At 45.1% G+C, this 12372-nt stretch overlaps 1 protein-coding gene across 2 annotated transcripts in view; it reads right to left on the reverse strand.

Moving 5' to 3' along the window:
* Positions 1-1622: 1622 nt before the first annotated feature.
* Positions 1623-12372, reverse strand: part of LOC147032302 (polyadenylate-binding protein-interacting protein 2-like) — a 10954-nt gene continuing 204 nt past the window's right edge. Inside the window, exons 1-4 of one of the 2 annotated variants that reach the window (XM_085869790.1) lie at positions 12340-12372; positions 12044-12218; positions 2396-2554; positions 1623-2245 (exon numbers count right to left, since the gene is read on the reverse strand). The exon at positions 12340-12372 is cut by the window's right edge and continues 204 nt beyond it. In XM_085869790.1, coding sequence (XP_085725916.1) covers positions 2147-2245; positions 2396-2554; positions 12044-12202 — 417 coding nt within the window. In that variant the 5' untranslated portion in view covers positions 12203-12218; positions 12340-12372 and the 3' untranslated portion in view covers positions 1623-2146. The remainder of the gene's footprint in view (positions 2246-2395; positions 2555-12043; positions 12219-12339) is intronic. The other variant, XM_085869791.1, reaches the window with a different exon arrangement.

Below are 12372 nucleotides of genomic sequence, written 5' to 3' on the forward strand. Positions count from 1 at the left end.
TCTGGATAAGTCTCCGACAAAGGTCACACGGCATTTGACCTTTGACCCCAAAATCTAACAAGTTCATCTTTGCATCATAATACGTAGTTGTATTGAGTTTGGTCAAAATCCCTTGAACGGTTGACAAGTTATCGCGGTAATGAAAATCTGCTACGCACGCACACGTACGCAGAACTCAATAATGCCTCCGGCACCCTTTGTGCGGAGGCATAAAAATGTTGGCAACTCTTCAACTATTCCATCTCGCTTGCATAACCTTTTGAATGTCCCTCAGAAATTTCAAGGAATATGAGATTTGAAACAAAGGGTTAAGGATTATAATCCAGGAGGCGAATGCTCAGAGGGGAACAAGAAACATTTGTTTCAGTGACATGGTGACGGTGTTCAACACATTCTTGCATTACCCCTCCACTCTGAACCACAACTGACATGGTTAGTTAGCACCACTGTGCAACTGTTGACTGAGCTTTAGGGTATTCACAAGTTGCGAAACATTTCAAGGCCAGAACTCCACTCTGACAGAGAATATTCAACTGAAAGTGACAGTAAATCTATCAGTTCATAATACTGGCAATAAATCGCCTCCTCTTCACCACGGAGGTATCTTTAATGTCTACAAACAACTAGTGCTGGGAGAAAGGTCTTTCCACACTGGAGATCTTGTCAAGTGTTTCGATTTTTAGAAAGCTTCAGACAAGGTTCCACAAAGCAAGTGACTGGATCAGTTAAGATTAAGTGGTGAACGAATAACATGCCAGGACAGTTTGAAAGTGGTCTTGCATATGCAGCACATGGCTGCAGCTATATCATTTTGATAGGGGAGGGAGGGGGGAGGCACAGCTGTGCCATTAACACAATGCCCACTGGAAGTTAGAGCAGCAATAGCTCACCTCCTCTTTATGAAGGACACCATAGGATCTTTAATGTCCACCAACTAAGATTCGCAGACGAGACACCAGTTTAACATCCATCTGAAGGATTGCATTTGCATTGATGGATCACCCTGCCTGTGAAACACCAGAATGACAGTTTATAGCCAAGTCTGGATTCAAACCCTGGCTAGGCAGTATAGAAGTGAGTGTGTCTGCCTCTAAGCTATCCTGCCAGCCCAGCAAGTGTTAAGCCAAAAAGAAGGAAGTGGTGGAGTATATTAGGGGTCGGTATCAAAAGCATTACTTTTCGTAATGAAGCATCAGATAAAGTCTAACACGAGTGCGGGGAAATGGGAAATGGGAAGAAACGGCAATAAGGATTACTTCGCTAAAAGGAAAATAAAATGTTTCAAAAACAGAATAACCAGATCAATAACTTTTCACGTTACATGCTCTTTTGGAAAGATGCCCCGTTAAGCAGAAAATGTAACTTCAATGGAGTTTCACAGCAATTTGTGGACGTGAGCACGTCTTGTTGCCAACAGTGTGCGACATGCATGTTGCAATTTGTCTCGATCATAACTGCAATTCCTCACGTTACTGGCACTCTGTTTTTGCTTTATCTCTAAAAGCTTAACAACACTATCCTCTATGTTAAAAGTAAATTTCTACATTTTAATCACATCTTAACTTCTTTCACTCACCATTTACACAATGCTGCAGCTGGGGAGGCAAATAATGACACAAATGTACAGTTCAGGAGTCAACTTTACTGTGGACAGCCACATCAGAAAACCAGCCATACTTGTCATTGGTCATATCTGGTAAACCAAATTGTACGGTTTAGCATGTGAACTTAAGAGCATCTTAAAAACCCGAATGATACAGAAATTTATCACAAAGCACAAGAACTCAGCAGGGATGAGCAATGGCTTGCCATTTATTCAGCTGCCTGGCTCTTGAACTGGAGCTCTGGTTTCTAATACAGGCTGGAAATTTCCATCACTGAAACTGTGAGAAAGTGGTTCAGTAAGAGATGAAAAGATAGGGATAAAAAAAAGAAAAAGAAAAGTCTAAATACTTTAAAGTTATTTAAGAGGGTAGTGATAAACTAGTCATGAGTAAGCAGGTAAACATGGTAAAGGGGGGCTGGTTCACAAAGGAACAGCACAGTCATGCATCAATAATAAGTCATGTAACTAAGAAAATAGGAAAAGGGGCGGTGGTGGCAAAAGAGACTGGGTATGGGGAAGTTTGGGTTGAGATTATAAGGGTTATTTATTAGCCCTTTCTACCCACACTCCTGAAGGGGGGCTTCCTGATGGAATAAATTCCTGGGCGTTCGGGTTTAGTCGGCTGCTTTGAGGAGATGTCTGTGGGGTAAGGGAAGAGGGGGTGAATATAGGAAGAAAAATTGTTGTTAATAAGAGATAGGGGAGCAAGAAGGGGGTCACATTGTGAAAGACTAATGCAGATGATGAAATAAAGAAAGAGGTACAGCTTGTTTACATACAAGATCTTACTTGTGTATTAAGATGCTGTGTTGCAGGTGCCAGCCCTGAAATTCCAACTGTCCCTTCAGGTAAGTCCCTAGCAGGTATAAACCATTCCTTTTCCTCCTCCTCCAACATTTCACGGAAACACTCCTCCATGAACTCTTCCTCCCAAAATTCTTCCTCCACCTGGGGATATTGAGATATAAAGATCAGGGTAATAGCAGAGATTGGACAAAAAACAGACACCTGCAATGAAGAAAATCTGACAGCGACCAGAATAAAGGCTGAGAATTTAACAATGCAGAGCCTCGACGATGTATATAGATTACAGTAGATGAGAGAATGAACCAATCTACACTGAAGTAGATACGCACACCTCACACCCCTTCGTGATTGGGCAAGGCCAATTAGGATATTGAATGTTGAGCATTCTTCTTCTTTCGTATGCAGCACGAGGTTGAGGGGTAGCAGCATTGGCTGAGGGTACAACCGTGCCACTGATATGGTGACCTCTTTTGTTTAAGGAAGAATTTGGAATTTGTTCAGGGTGTAGCGATAGCTCGCCTACTCTTCACAAAGGAAACCGTAGGAACTTTAACATCCACCAACTAATTCCGGCAGACAGGACGGCCAATTTAATGTCCATCTGAGAGACGGCACGCACATTGATGAATCACCCTGCCTGTGAAACACTGGGATGACAGTGTATAGCTGGGTTGGGATTTGAACTCAGGCAAGACAGCTAAGAGAGCATGTGTACCTCCAGAATGTCGGCCCTCCTGCCATACCCAGGTCGAGCACTGAAATAGTCGAGAGTTTTTCCCCATTACGTACATACTAAATGTAGGACAAGGCTAGTGGGTAGATGACCACGTACTTTAACATTGATCAAGATGTCATTAGTTGACTCATGGACAAGAAACGGTATGGAAGGCTCAGTTGAGGAATGTTTTTATCTTTTATTTTTAAATGGAACCCTGCTCCAGCAGACAACCCTCACGGTTGCAATTTCAAAAGCATCATTAAAGCAATTCACTTCCTCCAACCATTTCAGGTTTCCCATCGTGAAGCAAAGTATTGGTGGATGAGTCACGACAAATGCTGTGGAAGACCATTTTGAGGACCAGCAGGACTTGCAGACGTTTCAGATAGGGCAGAAGCGTTTTGAAGAGAAGTACTGTAGTACTGCAGCATAGCAAACCAATTGTTCAACTTTTCATAAAAGCACCAAAATTGGTACATATATTGACAAATGTATTCTGAACAATTCTGGATATGGAGCCACTCGAGATTTTGCCTTGGTCAGCTTTGGTAGCCATTTTCCAAAATGGCCGCCATTCTAATTTAACAACATGGGATATCTGTCATTGTTATTCTCTTTGTAGGTTTCTCAGAAGTGATAAATACTCCATGTGATGTGCATTTACAAAGGAAAACAATACAAATGTCATTTGCGTTGATATATTATATTTCCAACCATTGTATTGGGGAAAAAACGGTCATTTTTATGGGAAAATCTATTTTCGCAGACAGCATCAGTGACAGGTTCAGAAGTATTTTGTTGTGGTGGTGGTAGTGGTGGAAGTGGTGTTGTAATTTGTGTAGTACTAGTAGTAATAGTGGGGTAACAAGGTGTTTTGTGTCTTTGCAGAATATGGCGTGATAATCATCAGGAGCAGAGTCAACACGAGCGGGAGTGACCATGTCAAAGAAGTTCCAGCTAGTGCATTCTTCCATGGACCGTGCGTCTGTTGGCCCATCCAACACAAACTGGAAACTGTGTGCCATATGCCAGGAGGACACAGCAGAGTCCCTTGTTTGCCCAGAAAATACAAAATGCCCAAACACAGGGAGTGGGTACAAGACACTGGCCAGGAATATGATACAAGACACTGGCCAAACAGTTTGGAGAGTTGGGCTTACTACCCAGAACGCTGCAGCTTGATAGACTTTATGAAGGAGAGGGCATCGAGGCCGCACTGGTTGCTCACAAAGCTGTCTATCATAAACGATGCATGCTTCGTTTTAATACAACAAAGTTGCAAAGAGCACAGAAGACACCAGCAGAAGGCAGCTCATCTGGTGAAGGTAATGCCGTGCCAGGAAAGCGCACCAAGTCACTCAGTGCAGAATCAAGTACCTCTAGTCAACCCTCATGCTTCTTCTGCAGACAGTCTGGTGTGGACACCTTACATGAAGCTACCACCTTCAAGATTGACCAGCGTGTGCGGCAGTGTGCAACACAAATTGGAGACCATGAACTACTGGCACGGCTCAGCATGGGTGATATGCGAGCTCTTGATGTCAAGTATCATTCCAAGTGTTTAATGTCTCTCTACAATCGCGCAAAGTCCTCTGTCAATCCTGAAGGTCACTACCATGCGTGGATGAACTCTGGATTCCCTTTGGGACGGGCAAGAACTACCGCTACACCCCTGCCCATGAAATAGCTGCCTCACTCTGTCCACAGAAGGCACGTGCCCTCCCTGTCTTCCACGCCATGACCGGATGTGACACGGTATCAGCATTCGTGGGGCATGGGAAGAAATCTGCCTGGGCCACATGGAACTTGTTTCCAGAACTGACAGATTCTCTTGTGACCCTGACCACCATGCCAGTCAACATCCAGGATGACACAATGCACTGCATTGAAAGGTTTGTGGTGCTCCTCTATGACCGCACCAGTCCATATACGGACGTCAACAAGGCCAGAAAGAAACTCTTCGCCAAGAGGAACTCCGTCCAGCGCATCCCAACTACCTACGATGCTTTGGAACAGCAAGTGAAGAGATCAGTCTTCCAGGGTGGCTATGTCTGGTGGTAGGTCTTGGTCCCTCAACCCATGCTTCCATCACCAACAAGCTGGGGCTGGTGGCAAACAGAGGATGGGTTCTACAAACCGCTCTGGATCACACTCCCTGAGGCTTCAAAAAGCTGCTTCGAACTGGTGTCGTGCGGCTGCAAAAAAGGCTGTAGAAACAGCTGCAAATGCATGAAGGCTAATCTGCAATGCACTGGACTGTGTACTTGTGAAGGAGAATGCCAGTAGACACCGACTGAGATATCGGCCTAGCTTAGAATGTGCAAATGCAAAGTCGCATTGCTTGTAAAAGTGTTGACTTCTTGATCCAGAGCCAGTACACGAGCTCAGAAACTCATATTGTACTAGACTGATGTATGCGTGTACCATGTGTCCTGGTAGAATGGTAGTAGACAGTAAACAGTAGCCGCTTCAAAGTGAAGTGTGCAATAATTTGACTACATTTTCTGAGTTTGTCATTATCAGTTCCCTTTTCAAAATAGAGTAAAGTATGTAATCTATAATGCAATTTTTGTTGATTCCAAACCCATTGAATGTGATGAATATCATTTGACTCTTGTTCTCCAGGCAATAATGGGTACTTTTCAGCGAAAAGTTTCAGGAGAGCAGCAATTTACAAATCAAATAATGGCTTTTTTACCGAAAATACTGCCTCATAATATTTGAATACGCCTTTTCATGGTCAATTTACACTTTCCTTATGTCTACCACCAATACAATAAGAAAATAAGAGCATATAGCCAATTTCGCTAAAGTAGAATGGTGGCCATTTTGGAAAATGATCGCCGAAGTTGACCAAGGCACAATCTCGGGTGGCTCCATATCTAGAATTGTTCGGAATACATTATTCTACATGTGTACCAATTTTGGTGCTTTTATGCAAATTTGAACAATTGATCTGAAATATCAGACTACGCTGCAGGACGAAAGGAAGATCAAATTAAAGACCGTCAATTCCATTGTCAGGTCAGGCAAGATCAGATCTTTGACTTGCTGCAGGTATAATGTAAACCTGTACTAACCTGTTCCATGGTCGGGTTGTCGGCGACTAAAGTCTCCCTCACCAGGTTTCCTGATGAGGAGGGTGTTTGGATATGGACACCCAGCAGGATTAAAAACAAAACCTGTCAAAGGGCGGAAGAGCTACTTGTGCCCAACTGTATCTGTAGACGTCCTCCTGCAGTTGGGTTACTTTTTATTTGGAGGTTGGTGGCAGGATTTGAACTACGACCACCGTAAAACCCTTCATTCTACAAAATTCTCAAAGCATAAAAAAAAAAAAAATCTGAAAACCCACTTCATGGGAGTACCTCCTGTGCAGCTTCCCTTCACAGGGCAGCTCACTGGATGACGGGATTGGGGCAAAGTCTTCGGCACCCAAATCTTTGATGACAGGAGGGAAACCACGGGGTAACATTCCCGGGTCAGATTGCGGGAGAGTGTGTCGGAGTGGTGCCGAGGCATCGTCCATCAGAAGGCGGTCTTCTTGGGTTAACCTGAAGCGGTCCCTTCGGGTGGGTGCCTGGAATGTCCTATCCCGAAGAGAGGATGATCACCTGTCTCTGTTATCTGAGCTCAAGCGTTTGGATATCGGTATTGCAGCACTCTGAGGTTCGGAGACCGGACTGTGTAGAATTTAATGGCGGGTGATTACACCTACTATTGGTCGAGTCGCTCTGATGGTTACCATGCCCAAGGAGTTGCTGCAGCTGTGTCCGAGAAGCTGACTCCAATGATAATTGAGGTTACACCAGTCAACGAGCATATTATGAGAATAAGGATCAGTCACTCCTTCGGTGTCATTCCCTGGTCTCCGTTTATGCTCAGAGTGAGGTGAGTGATCTCACCGTGAAGGATGCATTCTATGCGACGCTCGAGTCTGTCATTGATCAGTGCCCCAGGAGAGATACACTTCTAGTCTTGGGGGATTTCAATGCATCGACTGGAACTGATAGGGAAGGTTAAGAGATGTGTGTTGGTCCCCATGGGTCAGGAACTATGAACCAGAATAGCACTAAGTTCCTTGACTTTGCAAGAAGTCATGGACTAAGGATGGCTGGTTCATGGTTTCAGCGCCCACAAGCTCATCACTGGACTTGGTATTCCAACGCTGGTGGTGTGGCAAAGGAGATTAACCATGTCCTCGTTGATGGTCGCTGGAGGATGATCCAGAACTGCAGGGTCTACCGGTGTGCTCAGTTCCTCAATACTGACCACTGGCTTGTTGTAGCAACCCTTAAGTTGCACCGTAAATCCAGGAGAATGGTACCATCCTAGCCTAGGCTGGATGTTGGCAAGCTCAAGAAAGAGAGGAGAGCTGAGGAGTTTGCGAACAAGCGGAGTGGAGATTTGAGGGGCGCAGGGGGGTCTGGGTGCTTTGGGAGATCCTGAAGAATTGTGGAGTGCCTTCAAGACCACCGTCCTTGATGTTGCCGGTGGATGTCTTGGAACTCAACGTAGAGTGAAGAAGAATTTTGTCTCTCAAGGGACACTGGATACCATTGACCAGAGTCGCAGGGCCAGGCTGATTTGCAGAGCTGAGCTGTTCATGGAGCTGAGGCGTAAAACGAAACATGCGCTAAGGGTGGACAAGGAGGCCTATGTGCGGGGAATCTGCGAGGGGGTAGAGCATCACCTGTGGTCAAGTGATTCTCGTCCTGCTTTCAGGGGAATTCGCGCATTGCGTTCATCGAAGCCCATCCCTCGGTGAACTGCAGTTAGAGCAGAGGGTAGTAGGCTCTTGACAGAGGAGTCCGAAGTGAAGGCCCGCTGGGCAGTTACTTTGAGCGGTTGCACCATGCTCATCCACCAGCTGTCGAGTTGGCCGTCAGGGGTGTTACAATCACTGTTCCTGACCGTCCAATCAACTGTGATCCACCTTCGTTTGTGGAAAAACAGGCTGCGGTGAACTGGTTGAAATGGGGTAAAGCTCCAGGGATCTGTGGCATCCATGCTGAACTTCTCAAGGCTGTTGGAAATGCTGCACTCGTGTCGTTGCACGCAGTTCTGTGCTCTGCCTGGAACACAGGCATCATCCCAACTGATTGGAAGAGGGGCCTTGTTGTCTCTCTCTGGAAAGGCAAGGGTGATCACCAAGACTGCAACAACTACCGAGGGGTGACGCTGCTCTGAGTGCCGGGCAATGTCTTTGCTCGAATAATTCTTGAAAGGGTTCGTCACCATCTGCTTGAGCACCAGCATCCAGAGCAGTCAGGCTTTACACCAAAGAGGTCTATGATTGACCGTATCCTTGCCCTTCGGGTCCTCACAGAACGCAGACGAGAGTTTTGGCAGGGGCTGCTTGCAGCCTACATTGATCTCTGTAAAGTATTTGATTCAATGAATCGGGATGCCCTCTGGAGGATTCTTGGTCTTCATGGGGTGCCACCAAAACTGATTGATCTGATGTCTGAACTCCATTCTGGTATTGAGAGTGCTGTGACATGTGGTGGTACCATCTCAGACTTATTAACCTCCGCCATCTTCGAAGATGGATGGAGGTTACTGTTTTCACCGCTTTCTGTTTGTTTGTTACTTACGAAATCTAAAGATTTCGTAAGTATATTGATGCCTTCCGTTTGTTTGTTTGTTTGTTTGTAGGCATGATAACTCGAGAACGGAAGAAGCTACCAATGTCAAATTACACCACGTGATTCAGGAGGGTGATGGCTAGTGCCGATTAGATTTTGGTCAAAATCGGTCAAAGGTCAAGGTCACGGTGAGGTCAAATATTCGATTTTTGATGGTTTGGTACAGATAACTTGAGAACGGAAGAAGCGACCAATGTCAAATTGCACCACGTGATTCGGGAGGCTGATGGCTCGTGCTGATTATATTTTGGTCAAAATCGGTCAAAGGTAAGGTCACAGTGAGGTCAAACATCCAAAAAATGATAACTCGAGAACGGAAGAAGCTTCCAATGTCAAATTACACCACGTGATTCAGGAGCGTGATGGCTAGCGCTGATTAGATTTTGATCAAAATCGGTCAAAGGTCAAGGTCACAGTGAGGTCAAACATCCAAAACATTCGATTTTTGATGGTTTGGTACAGAATCATCGTAGAAACTTCTGGTTTGTGTCGCGACCTTCTCAAGAGACAGCTTTTATTAGACAAGGTCAGAGGTCAAGTTGACGATTTCGTAAGTACCAGTCTATGACTGCTTGTTTGTTTGTTTGTGAACAGTATTACGGAAAAACTGCTCGACGAATTTCGACGAAACTTGGTGGGGGGGTTAGGTATGGTCCAAGGATCATGCTATTAAATTTTGGACTTGGGCTTGGATAGTTTATCTCAATGCCCCCCCCCCCAAAAAAAAAAATTTTGAGAATTTTTTTTTTTTGCATTTCTCCATGTTTGAAGTGATTTCCAACCCTCCCGCAAAAAATTGTTACCCCCCTCCCCCAAAAAAAATTTAGAGAAAAAAATATTTTTTTGCATTTCTACATGTTTTAAGTGATTTCCAACCCCCCCCCAAAAAAAATAATTGTTAGAGAAAAAAAAAAAAATTTGCAACTTTTTTTTTCAACAAAATTTCGATTTCTTTTTTTTGCATTTCTACATGTTTTAAGTGATTTCCAAACCCCCCCCCCCCCCCAAAAAAAAAAATGGAGAAAAGAACTAACTCTCAGCACTGTTGACATCATATTTAATGAATAGGATACAAGGTTCACTTGAGTGACCCAGCAGTATTGGCGGCAGAGGTTTTGCACTCTCCCGAGTGCTCCCCATAAAGTTAACCTCCGCCATCTTCGAAGATGGATGGAGGTTACTGTTTTCACCCCTTTCTGTTTGTTTGTTTCTTTGTTTGTGAACAGCATTACGGAAAAAACCCCTCGACGGATTTCGACGAAACTTGGTGGGGGGGTAGGTATGGTCCAAAGATCATGCCATTAAATTTTGGACTTGGGCTTGGAGAGTTTATCTCAATGGGTCCCCCCCCCCAGAAAAAAAATTGTTAGAGAAAAATTTTTTTTTTTGCATTTCTGCATGTTTTAAGTGATTTCAAACCCCCCCAAAAAAAATTGAGAAAAAAAAATTTTTTGCAACTTTTTTTCAACAAAATTTAGATTGTTATTTTGCATTTTTACATGTTTTAAGTGATTTCCAACCCCCCCCCCCCCCCAAAAAAAAATGGAGAAAAGAACTATAACTCTCAGCACTGTTGACATCATATTTAATGAATAAGATATAAGGTTCACTTGAGTGACCCAGCAGTATTGGCGGCGGAGGTTTTGCACTCTCCCGAGTGCTCCCCCTCAAGTTAACCTCTGCCATCGAAGATGGATGGAGGTTACTGTTTTCACCCCTTTCTGTTTGTTTGTGAACAGTATTACGGGAAAACTCGACGGATTTTTACGAAACTTGGTGGGGGGATTAGGTATGGTCCAAGGATCATGCCATTAGATTTTGGACTTTGTCTAAAATCCAATATGGCCACTATTGTGGGCATTTTGAAAAAAAAAATTTCAAATATTTTTTTTTTTTTTTGCATTTCTACATGTTTTAAGTGATTTCCAGTTGTTACTGGAGTTCGTCAGGGGTGTGTACTGGCCCCACACTTTTCAGCACTTGAATGGACTGGATTATAGTGAGGATGTCAGAGAGATAAAGCTGCAGTGCATCATTTGGGAATGTCAAAATCTCTGACCTTGATTTCGCAGAGACGATAGATATCCTTTTGGGGGCCCTCGAGGTGCTGAATGAGGAGTCGGAGCCGCTGGGATTACAGGTTTCCCGGGTTAAAACTAAGATCCAGGCTTTTGATGACATCTTGGATGCTGCTGTCCTGTCTATGCCTGTTTGTGGTGAGGATGTTAAGGTCGTGGAGAGATTCACTTACCTTGGCAGTGATATTCATGTCTCTGCTGGCTGTGAGTCAGAGGCCAACAGACGTCTGAGTCGGGCCTGGGGAGTCATGGATTCACTGGATCATGGGGTGTGGCGCTGCCGGTACCTGTGCGGGAGGACGAAAGTGTGAGTCTTCAGGTCCTTGGTGCTTCCAGTCTTGCTCTATGGATGTGAGACTTGGCCACTGACCAGGGATCTGAGACGGAGACTTAATTCCTTTGGTACCAGGACTCCTTGGAGAATCCTTGGCTATCACTGATCAGACTTTGTGTCCAATGAGCAGTTGCCGAGAGAGACTCAAATGAGATTTGTTACCTGCATAGTCCGTGAGCGTCAGCTGCGGCTGTATGGACATGTGGCTCGTTTTCCTGACACTGATTCTGCTCACCAGATTCTCTCAGCAAGGGAGTCTCGTGAGTGGAGGAGGCCAATGGGCCGACCACGTTCCTCGTGGGTGCAGCAGGTTCATTGGCATCTCAAGGAGATGGGGATGGGCCAGGCATCTGCCTGAGGAATGCCCAGACGGAGGACCCTGGAGTACCGGCAGCGATGCACTGCTCCGGCGCATGCTCCCATACCTGACCCGACCTGAATTCTAACCGTGCGTGTTAAATTGTGAAACCGTTTGACATGGAGACCAGCTCGGATCGGAGGTTGTACAAAAGCATGTCAAACTTCAGAACGTCATGGCAACAATATCACCCCCTCACCCCAGGAAGGGTGGGGCACTTTTACACAAGATTCCAAACCATTTTTTTTTTTGCAAACAAAACTGCACATCAAACTACAAGGCATACTACCATATGCAAAGTTATCAAGAGGGAGGACATTTTCGTCCAAAATTCAAATCGTGCTGCATTATAATATAAATAAATAAATACCCCATTTTTTTTTTTTTTTAAACCCGACATTTCCACCTCGTGACGACAGCACAGCATGCACGCACCTGTTGTACTGGGAACCAGTGACAACCCAAGAGCCTGGACACCAAGCAGACAGACGTACCTGCCTCTCAAACTCCTCCTCGTTTTCCATCCACATGTAATCGGCAAACGGATTGTCCTCGGGCCCGAGGATGGTCTGGCTGGAAGGAAACGAGCTCAGGATACAGCCCCCGCCGTCTCCAGCCTCACACACAATGAACGGACACTTCATCGGAGCCATGCAGGCGGAGCGTTATCTACAACACACACACACACACACACACAGAGACGTGCCGCCAACAGCCGCCATTGCGCTGGGAGAGATATCATCACAGCGTGTATAAAGTTGATCGGGATCATGGCAGCGAGCTTACGTACAGCATTCACTCCACGACGCAAGGCCTCGTCGTG

This window comes from Eptatretus burgeri, chromosome 2 (genome assembly GCF_056783735.1).
Source record: "Eptatretus burgeri isolate ZD-2024b chromosome 2, Ebu_testis_v1, whole genome shotgun sequence".
NCBI lineage: Eukaryota > Metazoa > Chordata > Myxini > Myxiniformes > Myxinidae > Eptatretus > Eptatretus burgeri.